At 43.8% G+C, this 23,534-nt stretch overlaps 1 protein-coding gene across 1 annotated transcript; it reads left to right on the forward strand.

Annotated features, from left to right (window-relative positions):
* The first annotated feature begins 1,354 nt into the window (after positions 1–1,354).
* Positions 1,355–16,568, forward strand: Msmo1 (methylsterol monooxygenase 1). The gene is made up of 6 exons (XM_038326030.1): positions 1,355–1,449; positions 6,658–6,942; positions 10,557–10,705; positions 11,459–11,585; positions 14,007–14,161; positions 15,503–16,568. The coding sequence occupies exons 2-6, from the start codon at positions 6,688–6,690 to the stop codon at positions 15,696–15,698; spliced, it is 882 nt and encodes a 293-aa protein (XP_038181958.1). The 5' UTR covers positions 1,355–1,449; positions 6,658–6,687; the 3' UTR covers positions 15,699–16,568.
* The last annotated feature ends 6,966 nt before the right edge of the window (positions 16,569–23,534 follow it).

Below are 23,534 nucleotides of genomic sequence, written 5' to 3' on the forward strand. Positions count from 1 at the left end.
CTTAAGCAAAAGGTTAGTGTCCTGATATCACATCATCTCTACACAACTGAACACAGGTGACACCATGGTATAAAATGAGCCTAGAGCTGTGGGTTAAGCTCACTTCTGTCTTGGGGTGTTCGCTGTCGCATGCAGCAACTGCAGTTATAAGCTTGGACAGTCTTAGCTCACTTCCTGGCTCAGGTCGTTGACACCCCAAAACACAGACAACTCCCTTGACTTTGAACCGATCTCTGCTTGTGGAACACTGAGTCCCTAGAATGCTAAGAGTGAACTTTACCACTGAGCTACCTCACCAAGGCCTCAGCAGAATCAACTTCCTAAATGTCTCCTCTCCAACTTCAGTTCTCTCATCTACAACATGGAAATACTGGCAGCTATCTCTCTGGGTTATTGGAGGAGCTACATTGCCCCATGTTCCATATACAGAGATTTATTAAAAGATTGTTACTGGGCTCAGTGAACACGAGCCTGGCCATCTGAGGTCAATCTCCAGCCCCATGTGGTGAAAGGGGAGAACGGACTCCCCAAGCTGTCCTGTGAACACACATAAAGGCACTAAATGTAACAAAAAAATAAAACTTTAAAAACGTTTCACTTATGGGCCAGGCGATGGTGGCGCACGCCTTTAATCCCAGCACTCGGGAGGCAGAGGCAGGCGGATCTCTGTGAGTTCGAGACCAGTCTGGTTTACAAGAGCTAGTTGCTAGTTCCAGGACAGGCTCCAAAGCCACAGAGAAACCCTGTCTCGAAAAACCAAAAAAAAAAAAAAAAATTTTTTTTTTCACTTATTAAAGGACGTGGGAAGCGAGATCAGATAATCCAAGACAGAAACGGGAGAGTTAGAGTTCAAGGTCATCCTTAAACTACCTTTCCTGTTAAAAGGCCAGACTGTGCGCTAGTACCGTCTCAAGAAAGATCAAAATCCAGAATAAACCCAGGAAGGCAACACTAAAAACTCAATAGGGTTGCTAAAAACATCCGCACTACCTTTTCCCCGGGCTCTGGGTGAAGCAGACCAACAGGACCCGACCCGGCGCACCCAGGGCACTGCACTCCCCAGGCTCCCGCAGTTTGGTTGCCACGGCGACGCCGGGCACACGGTTGCCCCGCCCCGTCACGCCGTCAGGCGCTCCCGCGGCGCCCCGCCTGCATCTGCGCTGCGACGCCGACGACTGGCTGTCCGCGCGGGTCTCACTATCCTCACTCCATCCGCGGAGCCAATGGCGGGCGCCGCCAGGATTCGTTGACTCGAGTCAGACGCTGCCGGGCCGCGGCACGGACCAATCGCTGCACCGCGAGGGCGGGGCGGAGACAGGGCGGACCAATGACGGTCAGAGGGACCGGCCGCGCCCTCCGTGCTCCGCCCCTGGACCGGGAGAAGTAGCGAGGAGGCCGCTTGCACCTGCCCGGTACTGCGCCCAGACCGCAGTCAATCGCGGACGCCAGGTGAGGAGCCTTTCAAGCCGGGGTCGGGTGGAGGGCGGCTGAGATCTGGGGCGGCGGGGCCGGTGAGGACGCGGTGGGAAGGAGCCTGGCTGTGCAAGGCTCCAGAGAGGGAGGCGAGGTTCTCAAGTGATGGAAGTGGAATGCCAACACTTCCTGCCCTTTAAAGAGTTTGCAGGCATCCGGGGTCTGCATCATTGACTGAAGTTTTAGAAACTTATTACAGAAACACACTTCCCACGGGGGAGCGGGGAGTAAGGTGCTGGGTTTGCGACTCAGGGAGGGTGTCTCAGAAATACTAACGGGTGGGTAGGAGTTGGTTAGGAGGCCACAGTCAGTAGCGAGCGATGGAGTGCTGGTACAGCATGTGGGCCTTGTGAGACAGGGGTGCATAGATGAGGGGTCCCGTCTTCACCTGTAATGTTGCTGCCCGCTTGAACCGCGAAGGTTTAACTCTTGTTTAGGTGGCGCCTGACCCTGTGCCTTAGGCCTTCTCTAAGCTGTAGTGCCAAAAGAGGCTCTCAGGTTGACAGCCAGACTTTAAGTTAATCCGAGGACCTACGAATACATTTCTTTCTTCCTTTTTTTCCCTCCCTCTAGTATCTAGTCAACCTGTTTGAGATCGGGTTTCCAGGCGAGCAGGTTACTCAAAGATGAGGAGGCAGGGTATTCACTTCAATAAAACCTTTCCTGTTTGGTTACTTTCTCTGATGCTTTGTTCAGTGGACAGCTACATTTCCCTCCCTTCATTGCAGAGCGTAAACTCGGGATAACTGAACTCAACATTGTGTGAGAGGTGGAAGACTTAATTGAGAGGATTGAGTCGGGAGAGACTAGAACACTTTCGTTAGAGATGATGGAGTTCCTCAAGTTAGGCCTTAAAGCAGGTTTGGGAGGAAGTGAAGTCTGATAAACTTCAGGATGCCTTGAAGTTTGACCCAGATCCAAACTAGCTTTGAATGGAGATGGCCAGCAACCTTTTGGATGTTCAGAACCTGGATCTGGAGGGGAGTTAGAGATGATGGCTATCAGCTTGTTTTTGAAGCAGGCGGTAGGATTAGCCAAGGCAATGTGGAATTGGTTAGGAGAAACACCAGGGCTTCCTGGCTCGAAATGAGAAAATGAACTCTCAGCTTGAGTAGAACCTCTTCGGGAGGCCTGGGTAAGCTTTTGCTGTAGTCACTATTGTGAGTGTTGTTTAAAATGACAGCATAGAGCCGGGCGGTGGTGGCGCACGCCTTTAATCCCAGCACTCGGGAGGCAGAGGCAGGCGGATCTCTGTGAGTTCGAGGCCAGCCTGTTCTACAAGTGCTAGGTCCAGGACAGGCTCTAAAAAAGCTGCAGAGAAACCCTGTCTTGAAAAACCAAAAACAAATAAAATAAAATAAAATGACAGCATAGCAGCACCCGTGAGTGCAGGGTCCCCTTCACTCAGCGTGTGTCACTTTGGACCGATTACTTATTGATTCTAAACCTCAGCTTGTCATTTGAAAACCGAAGATAATAGACACTCCTCTGCTTCATGACGGTGTGGCGGGGTTCACCTGAAAATGACAGCACGTACTTGGCATGCAGAAGGTGCTCAGTGATGGTCAGCTTATTGTAGGTGCTGTGTACCAGGTCTTATGTCCAGCAGTGAACATGTGATGCTCCTTGGGACTACTAGAAGAATTACTCGAGTATTTTTTTCAGTGATAAGATTGCAGTTCAGAGTTTGATCATCCATGAAATCTAGAGCATGCAGCTAGGAAGTAGTGGTCATGCTCAGATTTGGTAATGGCCTCAGGAAAATGGAGACAGGAGTGAACCATCTAGTGTTTTGCGACTCTGTGGTAGATGGTTGGCAATGTCTTGGTGTGGGTGGGGAGCTCGGTGCTATGATCTGTGTAGGTGGAGGAGGGTGGTACTTATGTCACCTGGAAAAGATGGTAGAGATTGGGAATTCTTTCTTGCCTCCTCCCCTCTTTCCTCTCCCCCTCCCTTCCCTCCCCTCTCCCCTGTTTTCCTAGGCAGACTTACCTCACTAGAGCTAAGCTGGCATGAAACTCAGCATCTTTCCATTTCATCCTGTGAATGACGTCTTCGGAAGCTTTCCTTTAGAAAGGCAGACTTGAATATGTTTTTGTTTTATTATTATTAGTTAAAAAGTATTTGCTTGTGTATATTGAGTGTCTTGCCTGCGTCTGTGCCTGTAGATTCCTGGTACCCTTGGTGTCAGAAGATTTCCTGGAACTGGAGTTACAGATGGTTGTGAGCTACCAAGTGCTGGGAACTGAACCTGGGTCCTTTGCAAGAGCAGCAAGTGCTCCTAACTGCCAACCCCGGTCTCCAGTCCCTGCATGTATTTTCAGAATGAAGGGAATGGGTTCATGTCCGTGAAGGACATGGAGTGAAGAAGGATAAAGGAGAGACGTGTCCTTGGTGAGAGGAGGACACTGGCACATTGAAAAGAATGAGGACAGATGGTGAGGCCAGCGGGTACATGCCTGGTGTAAGCCATTGGCTAAGTGGGGACAGAAAGTCCTAAGGGTGGTCTTGAAGGCCTGAAAGAAGGTGGTTTAGTTTCCTGCCCTGTCTTGTATAGGATAGCATAAAAAGTGAATTTTAGAAGTGATATTGCCTTTTGTGAACTCTTCTAAGGTTATAAAAATGCTGCTTTTGGGCTGGAGAGATGGCGCAGAGGTTAAGAGCACTGGCTTCTCTTCCAGAGGTCCTGAGTTCAATTCCCGGCAACCACATGGTGGCTCACAACCATCTGTACTGAGCTGAGTTCTGGCGCCCTCCTCTGGCGTGTGGGGCATACATCAAGGCAGAATGTTGTATACATAATAAATAAATAAACCTAAAAAATATTTTTTAAAAATGCTGCTTTTATTTATGTATTCATTTATTTATTTTGAGACTAAGTCTTTTGTATCTTGACTAGCATTGAACTTATGTTGTAGCCAAGAATCACCTCGCACTTTCGATCCTCCTGCCTCTACCTCCAGAGTGCTGGATATATACCACTATGCCCCATTTATGTGATGCTGGAAAGGGAACCCAGGGCTTTGTGCATGCTGGGCAAGCACTTTACCCACGGAACCCTAAAATAGGTTTTTTGTTTTGTATTGTTTTGATTTGGTTTTTATGTGCTGGTCCAACAACTCATAAATTGATAACTGCAGGGATGTTTTTCACAAAAGTCAGATTCACAGTGAAGTTCATCGTGTTTGATTGATGGCCATTTAGACTACCATTTATTAAATAGGTGCAGTATATTCTCATATAAGAAATTAAAATGATTAAAGTTAAGGTGGGTGTGGTATCTTTAATCCTAGCACTCAGAAGACAGGCAGGAGGATCTTGTGAGTTCAAGGCCAGCCTGGTCCACAAAGTCAGAGAAACCTTGTCTTGACAAAAAAAAAAGAAAAGAAAAGAAAAGAAAGAAAGAAAAGCAGCTAAAACTGTAAAGAAAGTGTAACAGGGAACGGGCTTCCTTCTTGCTTTTGCCCTTAAGCCTCTTCACAGGCCACCACTGTATCAGCGATCTGTCCTGTACTCTGTGTGTCGGTATGTACTATGTACATGTGCAGAACATGAAAGGGTGTAGAGGAATTATATGATTTTCCCAAAAACCAGGGACTTCGGTCTGACAGAATCATATTTGGCTCTTGCTATACATTCTATTCTGTAAATGTGTCTTTGAAGTTAAGACAAGATTTTATATATATCATTCTATGCAAAATAGGATTTATATTATAATTTTTATTTTCATTACCTATATATGGGAGGCAGTTGAAGGCATGTATGAGAACGACCTCATACATGGAGCTACAGGTACCTGAAGGTGCAGAAGAGGGAATCTGATCCTTTGGAGCTGGAGTTACAGGCAGCTGTTTTCATCATTGTTTTTACTTTATTTTATTCTGTTTTATTGGTGACATCTTCTTCCGGTGTGGTTCAGGCTCACCCTGACCTCTCAGCAGTCATCAGCCTCAGGTTCCCAAACCCAGGGCTTACAGGTGTGAGACGCCATGCCCGGCTTCCTTAGCTTGTAAACTGTTACTTGTTACTGTCTGTGGAAGGAATTTATTGAACTCTTGCTTATGGGCTTACATATTCTTTTTGAATCTGTTGCTAGTAAGAAGCTGTACTCTGCTGTCCCAAGTCAGCCGTGTGGTTAGTGCCTCTTTGCACACCAGTTCTGAGCAGTGGCTATTGTTGAACTTTAAAAGGTTTGCCACTTGGGCAAAGTATCTCTTCGGGGTACAGATCCTCCTTTGGAGAAAATAAGTTTCTTGGTTTGTGTATGTGTGCGTGTGTTTGTGTGTGCACGCCTGCCTGTGAGTGCATATGTGGAGGCTAAAGGTCAAGGTTGGCTTTTCCCTCAATTATGTGCCATATTATTTCTTCAGCTGTATCCTTTCCTGAATCTAGAGTCCCGCAGCTTCAACGCTGGGGTTACAGATGCCTGCCACTGTACCTAGCTTTTAGGGGAGGATTGGGAATCTGAACCCAATGCTTGTGCTCTAACTAAGCCTGTGGGGTTTGGGGGGCCATTTCACTTTACTGGTCAATGAACTACGATGAATGGCCTTTGTTATTTTTTCCACTGGGTTTTTCTAAAGCACACTGTGTCCCTATTTATCATGTGTTGGGAGGCTTTTTGTAGTTTGATATTGATCTCTGGCTTTGTTTACGAATGCCATTTTGTTCTTGTCAGAATTTAACTTTCACTTTGGCAAACTTTTTGGTTTCTTTTTAAGTTTCGTGTGTGAGAGTGTGCGTGCGCGCGAGCCTGACTAAATCGGAAGATGGTTATGTGGAGTCAGTTCTCTCTATCTTTACTTAGGGTGTATCTGTCTGTCTGTCTGTCAAAGTAAATCAGAAGATGGTTTTGTGGAGTCAGTTCTCTCCGTCTTTACTTGGGTTCCAGGGATTGAACTCAGGACGTTGTGTGGCAAGTGGGCACTGAGCCATTTTGACAGCCGAAAGTTGGCTTGGAATTGCTTTCCCACTGTCCTTTTAGATATTGCTGTAGAAAAGAACATGGAGTTCTTAAATAAGTGTCTACAAATGGAGATGATAATAACATTCAGTGGGTTATTTTAATTACATTTATAACCTAAGAAACTAGTCCTTGTTTAGTAATTGTCACTTAAAAATAACGCTATTTATATGCTATTTTTCATAATTTCATTGCTTTGCTTATCTGCTTACTTACTACAGAAATAAAAGGCTCCTCACAGAGACTTGAAAATGGCCACAAACAAAAGTGTTGACATCTTCAGCTCAGCATCGCTGGCTGTGGAGTATGTGGACTCACTGCTGCCTGAGAACCCTCTGCAGGAGCCCTTTAAGAACGCTTGGGGCTACATGCTGGATAACTATACAAAGTTCCAGATCGCTACCTGGGGGTCCCTCATAGTTCATGAAGCCATCTATTTCTTGTTCTCGCTACCTGGATTTTTATTCCAGTTTATACCTTACATGAGAAAGTTCAAAATTCAAAAGGTGAGTGTGATACGCTTGTGATCAAATGCTGTAATTGATACTGTTGGGTGTTGTTCAAGAACGTTGAGCTTTGAGAGACTCGTATCAGTGCGGTCCAGGAGAAATGTAACGAAGCTATTTGTGTAGCTTTAAGAGCCCACGGAATACCTTAAGATGGCAGCGGAAAAAGGGAAGTTAATTTTTATAACATGTTGAGTTGAACCCAGTAAAGCTAGGCTATTATTTTAACAACTAGCCCAAATTAAGCTACTTCGAGAGACATTTGGGTATTTTTATTTTTATAGCTGTGTGAGTTTCACTGTGTTTGCTACTTTTGAAAGTGTGGTAGCCTCACGCTGCCAGTTGATGATCTGTTAGGCAAAACAAATGTAGATCATTATTGATAGTGTTTCAAAGAATTGTCCGAAGGTGGGTTTTAGGAAGGTGTGATGCTTACCTAATTGGGGTGTATAAATTTTAATTTTTAAATTAGCTGGCAGGTATAGCTTAACCTCAGCACACATATTTTTTCAAACCCCACCTGTGCACACCCTCTCATCCTAAAAAAAAGAGAAACAGTTTGCGAGCACTGCACTGCCGTTCCTCCACTCCTACTGCCTCAGCAAATCTAACTGCATGTCATGTGGAAAGATCCCATACATGCATGAGTGGTGTGTCCGCAGCTCTCTTGTGGTCCCATGTGCCTTGTTCTGGCTGTTTGTTTCAGTGTCTTAGATGTACTGTGTACACAGCAAGGTACTCGGGTATGCACGGTACGTCGTCTTAGTTTTAAACAAAGGTGACAGAATGAACACTATGATGTGGACTGTTGGCTCGGCATAGTTTTAGGAAAATTTGGACAAGTGTGGAGACTGGAAGGACTTGTCAACATTTCTTACACCAATATTAGTTCTTGTTTGTTTAGCCCAGTCTGGCCTTGACCTTGGGACCCTCTCATTCCTGAGTGCTGATAGGCGTGGACCATCTCCAACTCCAGAGCTTTTTGTGTGTTTGTGTGTGTTTAATGCCACCATTGGCTAATCTGAACCAGCTAAACTCAGGAGCACACCACAGTGGTGTGATGCTGAGTGTTCCTCTGGTTTGTGCAGGCTGTGTGTCATCAGTCTCTTGGCTTTGTGGCCTCTCCCAGTGAGTCACTGTAAGGAAGGACTCACACAGGTTTCTCTGAAGCTAACACAGGCATCAGGTACCTGCAGACTCCAGGCCACGGAGAGAGAGAGAAGAGAAAAGGGAAAGGACATAAAGAGGGAGGTGGTCCAGAGGATGCCTGTCTGCCTCAGTTAGTTGAAGCACTTCCTAGGTGCTTCTGAGCTGGAACGCAGCTCTGTTTCAGTGTCTTAAATTCTGCCTCACTGAGGTGATTCTGGCCGCTGTGTGTCATACGCTGACTCATTTATAAGTAAGGCTGATTCATCGGGTGGCCAGCAAGCTGAAGCTTGCTTTCTTCCTCCACCGACCTCTACAGCCGACTGCCTGGTGATAGGTGGTGGTACCCTGTCCCGGGGAGAGCTTTTCAGCCCAGGGTGTGTGGGCGGCCTCAGAAGGAAATGTGGGAGGAAAAAGCGTAAGTAGGGCTGAGGATGTAGTCAGTGTAGGAAGGCTTGCCTAGCAGGCGCAAGGCACAGGCACTTGAAGTCAGTGCAAGCACACACAAGTGGACCAAACCCACAGTCTAATTGGTTACAGCTAGTGAAAGGCTGGGTAGAACGGCTGCAGTCATCACAGCACAAAGGGCTAGAGAAGAAGGTAAGGCCTAGAGGTGTAGCTCAGTAGAGAGCATTTGCCTGGCCTGTACAAGGACTGGAGCCTAGAGAGGCAAGTGGATCACAGTGAGTTTGGGGCCAGGCTGATCTACTTAGTAAGTTCGAGGCCAGTCAAGGCTGCATAGTGAGAGACCTTGTTTCAATAACAACAATAACAGCAGTGTAAAATAGAGCAAAACACAAAGAGGGCGGGCAGGCAGATCCTGGGCTCTACCCTCCCTCTACCCTCCCACCCCCACAGCACAATTAATTAAATGAAAAATAAAGTCGTGGAGGTTAGTTCTATTTGCGAATTCTGAAAGCACATACTGCGATTGAAAGGAGCACAAAACAATTCATGTCTCTTGCTCAGTGCTTTAAAAAGCCCATCAGAAAACATTCAAGAATTATATTATTTAACACATTGAACACTTTTTAAACTTTTTTCCCTTTTTCTTTATTCTTCTCTCATGCACTACATCCTGACCACAGCCGCCCTTCCTTCCTGTCCCCCACCGCTATCTCTTCCTTCCCTCAGATCCACTGCTCCTCCAGTTCCTTCAGAAAAGAGCAGCCCCCCGGGGAGAGCCTCAACATGTGTGACTCACACCTGTAATCTCAGCACTTGGGTGGAGGCAGGAGGATCAGGTTAGTTTGAGGTTACCATAAGACACATGAGACCCTGACTCAAAAAATAGTGCACACCTGCCCCTCACCAAAAAAGGGCAGGGGAGCTAGGGGCTGGAAAGATGGATCAGTGGATAAGAACACCAACTGCTTTTCCAGAAGACCTGGGGTTGGGTCCCAGCACCCATGTGGTAGCTCACAAAGGTCTCCAACTCCAGCTCTAGAGGTCCAGTGCCCTCTTCTGCCCTCCAAGGGCACAGGTGTGCACATGGCACACAGACATACATGCAGGTAAGGCTCCCGTATACTGAGAAATTTGGATAGCGGTGGTCACATAGCAGCAACACTTCCACTTTGGAGAGACTAGCTGGGCATCCACAGTGAATCTGTGTGCTTGAAAGTCAGAGGAAGATTTACATGCGTGACAAAGCAGACTGCAGGGCCTGTTTCTGTTTAAAAAAAAAAAAATCACGTTTTGATAAGTCTGCTCAAAAAGAGATCTAACTAAAGCACCATGGAAGCCCATGGCCCCAGTGAGGGCATCCCTTTAAGCTAGGGGGCAGATGTGCATATTAAGTAAACTAAATGTGCATATTAAGAAAACTAAATTACTGTGTGTCGTCCCCTTGTTTTAGTGCTGGGGAAACAAGATTTCATGGTGAGCATCACAGCTGATTACTTGGTTAGTTCAACATTCCAGTCCCAGCCTATAGGTTGAGTCTTAGATTAAGGATTACTTTTGTTTTGTTATGTATTTTATTGTTTGTGTTTTGTGCGCGCGCACACACTCACCAAAGCACCCACTTTGGGAGGTTCTGAGTCTTAAGAAAGTGTGAACTCTCATCGTGTGCATACAGAAGGGGCTTACGTCTTTATGAAGACCGCTGAACACCTGGGTGCAGTGAGTTGCCATTGAAGTGACAGTTGTCAGCTGCTGTGAGGTTTGGTGCGGCACTCAGTGTAAACTTAACATAATTTACTTCTTCGCCATACGCAGCATAATTAGTTAGTTACTCATCTCGTGCTTCTCAGGGTAGTTGTAGGTCATTGTTGTTCTATTTGTCTATTAACGATCTTTAAAACCTCTTAGAAGTAATCGTAGTACTTGTCAACATGAACAGAACAGAGTGTAGAGCTGAGGGATCATACATGCTAGAGAAAATTTCAAGAATTTATTTCTACTTATTCAGCTGAACTACTGATAACAGACTAGTTTTAAACATTGTAATTTTTTCCTCTCCGTAGGATAAGCCAGAAAGCTTTGAAGGCCAGTGGAAGTGTTTGAAAGGAATTCTCTTCAATCATTTTTTTATCCAGCTGCCTATGATTTGTGGAACTTACTATTTTACAGAGTATTTCAATATTCCTTATGATTGGGAAAGAATGCCAAGATGGTATGTCAATGATAATTTGATGTTTATATTCACTCATGGTTTATTTTCCAATTAAATTTTGCTTCATGTTTATCTCCTTCAGTTGGCTAATACTCTGAAATTTATTATGTCCCGATAGAACTGGACATACATGTACCATAACCTAGGTTCATAGTCTCTCCTTGTCTGTGGGTTCTATGTCCCTGTAGCCAACCAACTACAGATCGAAAGTCTATTTTTTAATTGAATCCCTTAAGCAGGATGTGGTCCCACACACCTGTGGTCCCAGCACTCAGGAGGGGGTGGCCTGAAGCTCCAGAATCTTCCTGGGCTACATAGGTAGTCCATAGCCTGCCTAAGAGGCCTGAGTACACGTGTATACAAATTATTTTTCATCATTTTTGGTTTCCCAAGGCCTCTGACAACATCGGATGTTATGGAAATAGGTCAGGCTCTTTAACCCCCTTTCAGACTGTAGCACGTAGCCTCACCGACCGACAGTCTTTGTTTCTGCACAGGTCTCTCTGTATAGCCCTGGTTAGCTTGGAGCTCACACTGTAGGCCAGGCTAGCTTCACTCTTAGAGATCTGCCTGCCTTGGCCTCCCAAGGGCTGGAATTAAAAGTGTGGACCATCACACCCAGCTCAGCTGTCTTGCGGCTTGGAGAATTCCTTGTTAGGTCGAGCTGATAACTGGGCATTCGGTTTATAAAATATCTGGACTGTCATCCTAAGTCACGGTTACTCTGTATTTGTTACTGCTCGCCTCTCACAGGTATATGATTTTGGCAAGGTGCTTGGGCTGTGCGGTCATTGAAGATACCTGGCACTATTTCCTGCACAGACTCCTTCATCATAAGAGGATTTATAAATACATTCATAAAATCCACCATGAGTTTCAGGTATGTTAGAATCACATTTCAGCTTTTCCTGCTGAAGTTGGAGAAACCCAGTTTGTTGTTTAGAAGAAGAAATACTTTATTACATGTGTGTGTGCATGCATGCACCCACATGATATGTCAGGTAGGACATATGTAGGGTCAGAGGAAATCTTTGTGGAGTCAATTTTCTCCTACCTTAAATAAAAATTGTAAGTGTATCTGCATGTACCCGAGTGTGGGTGTTCAGTCCGTGTGTGCAGATACCCTCAGAACCAGAAGAGGGTGTTGGATCTCCTGGGACGGGAGCTACCCAGTGTGGGTATGGGAACTGAATCTGTGTCCTCTTGTAAGAGCAGTAAGTGCTTTTGACCACCAACCCATCTCTCCAGTCTACGCCCCCTTCCACCTTTTGGACTCTAGGAATCAAAATCAACTTTGCAGGCTTACATAGCAAGCACTTTTACCCACTGAGTCTTCTCTCGGGCCCTTTATTTCCTTTTTGACTGGCATTATAATAAAGAGTATGATGTACATATATATGCACAGAATCAGACCCAAAAGTTTTCTTTGGTGTCAGATTTTCATGGTAGGAACTGGAGAGACAGCTCAGTTGTTAAGAGCACATCCTGCTCTTATAGAAGACCTGAGATCAATTCCTAGTACCTGTATTTAGGCTACTTATTATAATCATGGGGTACCTGCACTCATATACATATACATGTGTGTGTGTGTGTGTGTGTGTGTGTGTGTATATATATATATATATATGACATATTTTTTAATTCATGGTTCACTATAATTGAGACTTTAAAGACTATTACACATAATTCACTGTGGACATCCTGACAGAGCTGGTAGATTGGTACTGGCTATAGTAATGAAAGGGTCATTTAAATGAGATGCACAAACAATTAAAAGAGTTTACTATTTAAACTACAGCCATTAGTCAGTCGAAGTACATTTTCAGAGCAGATTATTTACTTTTACTCAGACCTGCTTTTATATAGGCCTCAGTGGACACCCGAAAACATGGATAAGATGCCATGCTGATAACCGAGACAGCTAAAGAAACCACTGGACAGAAAGTGTATTGGGGATGTAAGCACTGGACAAAGGAGTAATGCTTCTTGGGGGGCGGGGCTGAGACTGATGCTGCATTACCCACAACAGTTCACAGTTTGAAACATTCTGAGTCTTCCCACTCAGTACTTCAAGACATTAGGTAGTATAGGTAAATGTAACCTCAGAAAACAAAACCGTGAGTAAGGATTGAGTGTGTGCTCATATGTATGATGTACATATATATGCCTTTGTTCCTTTGTTGGTAGAGTAACTACAGATTCATAAGTTAAAGATTAAGAGTTAAAGGCCTAGTGACTTGAGTTTGATCCCTGGATCCCCCAGGGTAGTTGGGGAGAACTGACTCCAGGGGTTGTCCCCTGAGCTCTGCACATGTGCACAAGCACACACACAGGTAAATAGATGTTTAATTAGAGTTGAAGTTCGATAAAATATGAACACTAAGACGTTCCTATCTCTAGACCTTTTGATTGATAAAACATTTACTGAGAACTGTTGTTATTACCTGTCTACATACAGCTGGATCGCCATCACGACTTTTACAAACGATATAAGTTTATGGAACTATGTATAAATTGAATACATTAAGTTCTTTGTAGTCAGATTTTTCTTTGGGCCTCCAGCTCACAAATAACAACATGGAGACTTCTTATTAATTATGAAATCTCGGCCATAGTTTAGGCCTCTCTCACTGGCTCTTAGAACTTAAATGAACAAGCTTCTATTAGTCTATGTTCTACCATGTGGGCTTAACTTTTCATTCTGTATTCCTGACTCCCACCCTGACTCTTCAGCTTCTCGCTGGTGTAATTCTTGTGCCTAGATTCCTCCTCCTCTTCCTCTTCACAAATCCGCAGTCTCTCCTGCCTAGGGACTGACCATTGGCCTCTTTCTCAAGCCAATCACTGTGTCACATCTTCACATAGTGTAAACAAACATCTGCAACAATTCTTCTAGAGACAGGGTCAACACAAAGCTACTTTGTACATAGGTTTACTTAAAATCTGGAACATTGAAGCAGACACGGGGGTGTTATGAATTCAAGGCCAACTTCAGCTACATAGACCATGCCTCAAGAAAGAAAAAAAAAATATTTTGTTGTCTGAGGCCCAAATTTTGCAGAACAACAAGCCAGAAAGTGAGGTACGGTGTCTGTGGTTGTTATGTGGATCCCTTCTTCCTTGGGAAGCCTCATCCTTGCTCAGAAGGCCTCTCCCTGTCAGGATAAGCCCTGCCTTCATGAAGAATAAAATCTGCTGGTTCAGACATTAACCGCATCACAGCATAGTTGGATCCCAGCATGATTTGGCATGAAATTAACCATCACAACATACTTAGGAATTCTTACTCTTTCTGATTTAGGCTCCATTCGGAATCGAAGCAGAATATGCTCATCCTTTAGAAACCATAATCCTTGGGACTGGATTTTTCATTGGCATTGTGCTTCTGTGCGATCACATGATTCTTCTTTGGGCATGGGTGACCGTACGTTTGCTAGAAACTATCGATGTCCATAGGTGAGTAATGCTTTCTTTTCAGGCGGAAGACATCATTTTTCAAGTGGGATGGTGTGCTTATGTGTGTGAATGTATGTTTTTATGTATGTGGAGGTATTATGTAAATGTGGTTGCTTTTGTGTGTGAACACGTATTTTTTATGTGTGTGTCGGTACGTGTGAACATGTTCTGAGACAGGGTTTCTCAGTCAAACCTAGAACTTCCCAGTCTTGCCAGCAAGCTTGCTCCTGTGAGTGTATACCATCCCTGCCTCCACAGGCTTTAAGTACAGGCAGACCAACCAGCTTTTATGTGGGTAAAAGAGGGTCATAATCATTTAAAAGTTCAAATCATAGATGTTTTTGTATGGACTGATCTATTATCATTTGTCTTATCAAGCAAAGTGCTCGGGGCCAGCAGTTAGTTATCCTGCTGTGGTGAGCCCCACTTCCCGGAGGGTTTGGGGCCCGTAGCCTCTGATGTTTAGGGTCATTGCTCATCTCTGGCTGGCTCTGATGAGAGGAAGGAAGATGCCAATGAAATATGGACATGTTTCAGATGCCCCCTTTCCACACTTTGGAGACGTGATAAGGAGTTATATCCAATCTCAGATATCAAACTAAAGAGAATAGACCAAACAAGACTCTTTTTGAAGTTATTTGTTCCCCAGCTAAGACAGCAGAATGGTATTTTAACTTTTTAAATGCTTGATGCTGCCAGGTGGCAGTGGCACACACCTTTAATCCCAGCACTTGGGAGGCAGAGGCAAGTGGATCTCTGTGAGTTCGAGACCAGCCTAGTCTACAGGAGCTAGTTCCGGGGCAGGCTTCAAAACTACAGAGAAACCTTGTCTTGAAAAACCAAAAAAAGCAAACAAACAAACAAAATACTTGATGCTAATTTCCCACAACTTTTCCTTGAAAACGTAAGTAAACTTGGTTTACGCCTTCTCCAGGTTGTGGTGGACAGGCTTTTCTAAATAGAAAACATGGTTTTTGAAAATGTTTGATTACTTTACCTACTGTAATCAATCCCTGTCTTTCATGTCTTGGTGTCAGATTCATGTATCTTATCTGGTTTCCCAAATTTCCTAACATGTACCTTTTCCTGTAAGGTTTTGTTGTTCTTTTTCTAGCTGGGGCCTCAAAGCCCAGGCAGAGCTAGAACTCACTCTGTAGCAAGCCACTTCTTCTGCTCAGCCTCCCAGGAACTGGAGCTGCACTGTCTGCACCACACCCTGCCCAGCTCTGTCTTTTGTAACCGTGTGAGGAATGAGTGGTCGGGGTGAAGTCGAGCGCTGCTGCTAGCGAGCGTGTGACTGTCGATGTGTCTCACGAGTAACCTGTGTCGTTTTCATTCCAGCGGCTATTACATTCCCATCAACCCGTTGAACTTCATCCCCTTCTATACGGGTTCTCGGCACCACGATTTCCACCACATGAATTTCATTGGGAATTATGCATCTACTTTCACATGGTGGGATAAAATCTTTGGGACAGACATCCAGTATCATGCCTACAATGAAAAGATGAAGAAGCTTGGGAAAAAGACTGAATGAGCACCCCTCGCGCAACTTTTGGAGATGCATTTTCTCAGCTGGCGCTAGTAACTAACACTGCTTCTAGGGAGCAGGAAGAAGCAGGGGACTTGGCTGCTAAGTGATAAAGAGAACATTAACGACCTTTAATTATCTTCCAGATGGGAACTTTGCTACTTCACATTCAATTTCTGTATATGTGGAAATAAATAAATATATATATATTTAAGTACAGTTTTCACAAGGAGGTTTTAAAGGCCATATTGCCAGCCTCACCAAAAGGTTTCAGGTTTTGGAGGAAGTATTAATGTACAACTTAACCACTTCATGCCACCCAAGGCTGAAGTGGACATTGCCTTTTAATCCTTTTACATACGCTGGTCAGTTCAATAATTTCTCAACAATAATGTTTGCCTTCTAGTTGACTTTAGACATAAGTGTTTTTTAGAATTTACCCAAAATGAAAATATTGGGAATTGAATATATTAGCTGACAGAGCGAGTGACTGAAACCCCATTCTGGTCTGGGGCTGACCAGTTTATACTATTCTTTCTGTGAAGGATTGTTTGATTGTAGTAACTTTATTGGCATCTTGTAAATTGACTCATTTCTTACGTGATGTATATAGAATATTATAGTCTAAAGATTTTCAAATTACTTGAGGTGTTTTTTAAACTGAAGAGCTCCTTTCTGCTGCCGACCCCTTGTGTGTGTGTCGTGTTCATTGAAGTTGTCTTGAGCTTTGTAAATTGACTTCCATCTGCACCCAGAACTGTTGAAATAAATGTGATTTTTGTCTGATTGTCTGTTTTTCAGTTGTGAAGATTAGCTGTCATGTTTTATTCTTGTAAGGAAAAGCACAGAAATCATTAAAGGAAGTTTTACAATAAAGGAATGATTCTATTTTTTATTTGCTGAACTTTGCTGGTGGTTGCTGCATGCCCTCAGCACATGGTCCATAGTGGGAATTTCCATTGACCTAGCAAAGGTGCTGAAAGCTTTCTGGCCTAAGATGGGTTCCACACAGATGGAAGGATATACCTTCTAGGCAAAAACTACTAACCGCATCCCAGTCCTTAGTTTTTGTATTTGTTCTTTGTCTATTTAGACTGACCTTGAATTTGTAATTCTGCTCCAGCTTTTAAAGTGCTGGGATTATAGGACTAACTGGCCATGACTGGCTAGCCATGCCTTTGGAGGGTTCTTACTATGTGATCCAGGATGGCCACACTGCTAATTCTCTTGCCTCAGCCTCCCAACTGCTGAGGTATAGACAAGAACCACCATACTGTCCTTGACCAGGTTTGTTTCAAATTATTGTTACCATAAATGCCTCCTGTGTGTATGTATGTATGTGTGTATGTGTGTGTGTGTGTAAATTTTGCCTTTTCCTTCTTTGTAGCTCTTTGGGATGTGACATAAGATGGCGCCGTGCGGTTTGGTTATGAGATCACTGTAAATTGTCTTTTAGTCTCTGCCGTTCACTTTCTGTCCGGTATAACATACAACACTGTTGGAAGGGAAGCAGTTTCTACTGCTAGGAATGGTGGTAAACGTGCTTAAGTAACACGGTGCATGCCAAATTCACTTTTCTTTTTCTCAACACTCGAGAATCAAACCTAGGGACTTGTGCATGCTAGACATTCTATGACAGCTATGCCACCAACCTACTCAATATAAGCTAATACTGAGCACTTCCCGTGTCCTGACTGTGTAGTCTCTTTGGCCTCTAAGGGAACCCATACATGTTAACACATACACACACTGTCCTCGTAGGCCAACATTGTCAACTAACACAGCCTAACAGCCTAGAGTCTTCTGAGGGAGTTCGTGGATCAGATTATCTGCAGCTGTGTTTATGAAGGATTGTCTTGACTGATAATTGATGTGGGAGGGTCCTGTCTCCTGTGGGCAGCACCATCCCTAGGAAGGTGGGCCAGGTCTATAGAAAGCTATCTGATCATGAGCTGCTAAACTAGCCCTAGAGAGGCAGAAAACATTTCTTCAAAGTTCTCACCCCTGGGTTCCTGCCCTGACTTGGTTCAATGAGTGTAACCTGGAAGCATAAGCCAAATAAAGCCTTTCCTCCACAGGTTACTTTTGGCCAGTGTTTTTATAACAACAGCAAAAAGAAAATTAGGACACATAATAATAAAAATATATCTTCAAAAGATTGATCTTCCCAAATATGTCACTACAGAATAGACATTACATGGCCGAAACTTTCAATAATTGAAATCTGAATTAATATGAGGGCTAAAATACACAACCACTATATATAGTTTTGAGTCTACACTGGAGAATCGTTGATAAAAGCTGGGTGTGATGATACATGCCAATAGTCCCAGCTCGCTCTCATGATGCTGAGGCAGGTCGATTACAGATTCTAGGCCAACCTGCAATATGTATAGCAACACTATTTTATTCCTCTCAAAAACAGAATTTCTTCTTCATTCTGAAATATTTTCTCCTTGTATGTGTATAGGAGCTTTCCTTGCATGTATGCTTGTGTACCATGCGCTTGTCTGTCTCATTCCATCCAGCCCCCTGTTTATGAAAGGACGCCAACCACACTCACTTCCTTAGTGGTCTCTGGGAACTCCCTCACAGACAGACACACCAGCGGGTGCTGTGTCACCCTATGTACTTCCTAGTCCAACCGAGGCGACCGGTGACATTCACCATCATTTCTACGCTGAATTTTATTATTTTCAGAGACAGTCTTACCCTGTATTCTATTTCCATTTTGTAGTCTATTTAAGATTTGAGGCTTGTGAGATGGTTCAGTGGAAAAAGGCACAGCCACCCAGCCGGTTCGACTCCCAGGACCCTCTTAGTAGAAGAGGAGAATCAATTCCTGCAGGCTATCCTCTGATCTCCACAGGCATGCTAAAACACACACACACACACACACACACACACACACACACACACACACACACCAACCCCAACACTGGGGATGAGAGTGATCTCCATAGGCTTATATGTTGGTTTTTTTTTTTAAGTGAATACTTATTTATTTATTTTTTTATTTATTATGTATACAGTATTCTATCTGTGTGTATGCCTGCAGGCCAGAAGAGGGCACCAGACCCTATTACAGATGGTTGCTAGGAATTGAACTCAGGACCTTTGGAAGAGCAGGCAATGCTCTTAACCGCTGAGCCATCTCTCCAACCCCAGGCTTATATGTTTGAATGCTTGTCCCTGTGGATGGAACATTTGAGAAGCATTAGGAGGAGTGGCCTTTTTGAAAGAAGAGGTAGGTCACTGGAGGATGGCTTTTGGGGTTTCGAAAGTCCCTGCCAGGCCCAGTATCTCTCCCTCTTCCTGCAGACCAGGATGTAAGGCTCTCAGCTTGTGCTCCAGTGCTATAACTACTGTCTGCTCTCTGCCGTGATGATCATGGACTACCATTCTAAAACTGCACTCAAGCCCCCAATTAAATGCTTTCTTTATGAGTTGCCTTGGTCATGGTGTCTCTTCACAGCAATAGAACAGAAGCTGAGACATACACAAATAAATGATTTTGTTGTTGCTTTTTGTTTTTGTTTTTTAAAGGAACCCCGGGCCAATTTGCGCTACACAACGAGTTCTCCTATTTCAAAAGTTACTTAATGGTTTGATATAAATACCAAATATACATTTATATTTAAGGTGTATATACATGCCTTAATATATATTAATTAATATATTACAATGTATTCATATATATTAATAACACACAGCAATTTTGTTAAGAAAAAACTTAACAGCTTTGTTTTTAATTTCATTAGAAACTTTACATTAAAATGATATTTATATATTATCCTTTGGGGGGTGTTGAACAGGGTTTCTCTGTGTAGTTCTGGCTGTACTGAAACTGGTTTTGTAGATGGGGCAGGCCTCAGAATTAAAGCTCCATCTCCCTCTAGGCCCTGATGCTGAGACTAAAGGTACGCACCACCACCTCCCAGCGGTCCTTCTTACTTCACTCCACCATCCCCTTGTCCACTCTTCCCATTCCTCTCTCCTCTCCCACTCTCCTAGAAACATTTCCCAAAATAAAACTGATTTTCTGTTGTAAGGAGTCTTATACTGGGTTGAAAACGTCAAGTAACTAATTAGACAGTATATGTGACAATCCCCCAGAGAATTTAGTTTACCAAGTGATCTTTTGATCTTAAAATTTCCCCTATTTATTTATTTATTTATTTTATTTATTTATTTATTTGATTGTTCAGATAGAATGTTTTTCTGGTCACGCTGGATTGCTCCACTAAACTCCCACGTTAGAAAGTCCTGTGCAGATGGAGACTAACTCCGCAAGTCCATTGCTCGGTGCATGGAAGACACGACAAGATGGTGGCAGTGCTGACATCACACTCTTAACCCTTTAGCGTGGCAGCAAGTCTGTCCTGCAGTTTTAATTGTTTACATCCTGAAAAGTCCCAGGCTGAGAACTTGGCAGATATAACATCTCCTGCTGGTCAAGAAAAAGATTCTCTGCCCAAATAAGGAACAAATTAGAACCAAAGAAAAAAATAAACGATTTCTCGGTCTTCATCAAAATAATAAACTAAATCCTTCTCCCTCCCTTGCTTCCATACCTTCTTAGTGCATGAACCATTTCTATTTATTTTGGCTGCAGTGAAACAAGGTGTGAATGGTTCACCACATAGAACTTCAGAGCCATGGACTTGCAGGTCCCCGTGGTTACAGCACCTGAATCCATGTGAAGGTACAGAAGTGGTAGGTAGTGAGCTCAGAACGCTGGTCTAGATCTTCCTGCGTCTACAGTCACCCACTGTTCCCAGTAATTAAAGAAATGATTTCAGCCAGAAGAATCCCAACAAGCATTTCACCGTGAAGCCATGTCCTCTGCCGCCCCCACCCCCATCCTTCCTTCCTTCCTTCCTTCCTTCCTTCCTTCCTTCCTTCCTTCCTTCCTTCCTTCCTTCCTTCCTTCCTTCCTCCCTCCCTCCCTCCCTCCCTCCTCCCTCCCTCCCTCCCTCCCTCCCTCCCTCCCTCCCTCCCTCCCTCCTTCCTTCCTTCCTTTCTTCCTTCCTTCCTTCCACAACTATTGAATGTCAATTTGAAGAGCAAAGGATCAGATTTCACTGAGGGGTGTGGTTTGAGCACTTTAAGAACTTAGATATTTCGTCCGTAAACATCTAATATGTCAGCGATCAAACTTTGTGGAATTATAAGTTGACTAGATGGTCTCACGTGGGCGATGGTGAGAGGGAGGACTATAACTAATTGAGTAGATATTTATTAAAATCTCTGACAGAGAGACTCGGGGAGCTCCGGCATCCCATGTTAGGGACTGTTTCCATAATGAATAGCTTGTGAGAAGAACGGCGCCAAGAGTTCCCCAGAAGTGAGTGGGCTGGCTGGGAAGAGCCATGCAGGAACAGGGAACAACGTGTGCTGAGATCCGCCTGTAAGAAAGAACAGACTGTATTAGACTAAAAGAAGCTCGCTGCCGGGAGAGGAGATGGTGGGGCAGGGAGTGGAAAACAAACCAAACTAAGTCAAGGTGTTCTTGGAAGTTCATTTCGGAAGCTTTGAGACTACTCTGTTCCAAGGTTCTGCAAAAGAAGCAAGCTGAGGTGGAGAGATGATTATGGGACTCTGTGGCCTCTTTCCGTCAGAGCGTTTGTCATGTAGCCCCCAGTTGCTTTCTGTTTCCTGTCTTGCAGATGCCGGCTGTATAACGCACCCTTTGAGTCTTTCTGTGGTGCTGTTACCTAATTTTTGTTGACTGGGTAGTCCCACACCAGTTCATAAAAGACACGGAGAGGACGGGCAGACGGGGAGGTGATAGAGGCAGTCTGCATAGGACAAAAAGCTGGTTCCCAGGAAACAGAAAATTGATTAAGAAGGGGTGGTGGTGGGTTGTCAGGGTTTCTGCAACCATTAAGTAAAACATAGCAAAGTCAAATAATCATATCAATTTGTGGTGGAAAGAATTTAAAAAGTACATATACATTTTCATCCACACATTGTAATTGTATATTTACAGGGTACAGTGTGACATTTCACTACATGTGTACAATGTGTAAAACAGTTAATTAGAACATATGTCACCTCAACAGATATTTTTGGGTTGGGATCATTCAAAATCATTTTTAATTCATTGCTATTAACCATAGTTACTCTACCGTGCTACAGAACATTACAACACAGTTTTCCCATGCAGTAGAACCCTGTGCAGTTAGCTATTCTTTGTCTCTTTTCCCAGGATCTGGTGACCACTATTTAATTCTGTATTTATGTGATTTCAACACACCTCCCCTCTTTGGTTTTTCTAGACAGTTTCTTTGTATAGCCTTGGCTATCCTGGAACTAGCTCTGTAGACCAGGCTGGCCTTGAACTCGGAAAGCTGCTGCCTCCTCTCCCCACATATACCACCACTGCCTGACTGTGATTTCAATTTTTAACACTTTAAAAAATTTTTATTTGTGAGTGAGTATGCATACACATGCATGTGTGGTGTGGTGTGGTGTGTGTGTGTGTGTGTGTGTGTGTGTGTGTGGTGTGTGTGCACGTGCGTGTGCAGATGTGCATGCAGAGGCCAGGAGAGGTTGTTAGAGGTTGAACTGGAGTTACAGGCAGTTGTGAGCTGCCTGACATGGTGCTGTGAGCTGAACTTAGGTCTTCTGCGAGCAGTATGCACTCTTAATCACTGAGCCATCTCCTCATCTCCAATATCAACTTTTAAACTTCTACACATAAGTGAGAACATGTGGTCCTCCATGCCTGAGTTGTTTCACTTAAGACAACATTTTCTAGTTCTGTCTTTGTGGCTGCACCTTGTTTTTATGAAGGAATAATATCCTGTTGTTTATACATCACAGTTCTTTTAGCAAGCCAGTCATCTTTGTATACATATCTGGTGCAATGTTTATGTGGTTGATTTATTATTATTATTATTAATTATTATTATTATTATTATTACTATTATTATTATTGTCAAATTGATACAAGCCAGGGTCTTCTGAGAAGAGAGAACCTCAGTTGAGAAATTGCCTCTCCAAGATTGGCCTGAAGTCAGGTTTTTCGGTCATTTTCTTGATTAAGATAGATGTGGCAGGGTCCAGCCCACTGTAGGTGGTGCCACCTCTGAGCAGATGGGCCTGAGTTGTATAACAAAGCCACCAGAGCAAGCCATGAAGAGCAAATCATTAAGTAATATCCCTCCATGACCTCTGCTTCACTTCCTGGCTCCAGGTTCCTGCCCTGACTTCCTTCAATGTTGGCTCATGACCTGGAAATCTAAACTGAAATCAACTCTGTCTTCCCCAAGTTACTGTTGGTCATGGTGGCCTATCAAGAATAGAAAACAGGTTAGGGCACCTGACTTAAGCTTGTACCTTAGCTACTGTGAGACAAGCGCGACTTCGAATTGTCTTTTGGGGGAAGACCAAGTCTAAGTGAGTGTGGTGCTGTTTCTTCATGGCATGGCTTTGCTGTGACTGTCCAGGGGGAAAATGGTGTTGAATGTAGTTTTTGTACACGTGCACATTTGTGTGTCCTGTTTTAAAGGGATGTCTATTCAGATCATTTCCCTATTTTAAAGTACGGTTATTGAGTTGTGCTACCGTTTGAGTTTCTTACACATTCTGAATATCACTCATGTCAAATAGTTTCCAAGCATTTTCTCTCATTTTGTAGGTTGTTTCTCTGTTCTGCTGACTGTTTTCTTGTAGGTTGTTTCTGTTCTGTTAACTATTTTCTTGTAGGTTGTTTCTCCGTTCTGCTGACTGTTTTCTTGTAGGTTGTTTCTCTGTTTTGCTGACTGTTTTCTAGTAGGTTGTTTCTGTTCTGTTAACTATTTTCTTGTAGGTTGTTTTTCTGTTCTGTTGACTGTT

Source organism: Arvicola amphibius, chromosome 4, assembly GCF_903992535.2.
Source record: "Arvicola amphibius chromosome 4, mArvAmp1.2, whole genome shotgun sequence".
Classification (NCBI taxonomy): Eukaryota; Metazoa; Chordata; class Mammalia; order Rodentia; family Cricetidae; genus Arvicola; species Arvicola amphibius.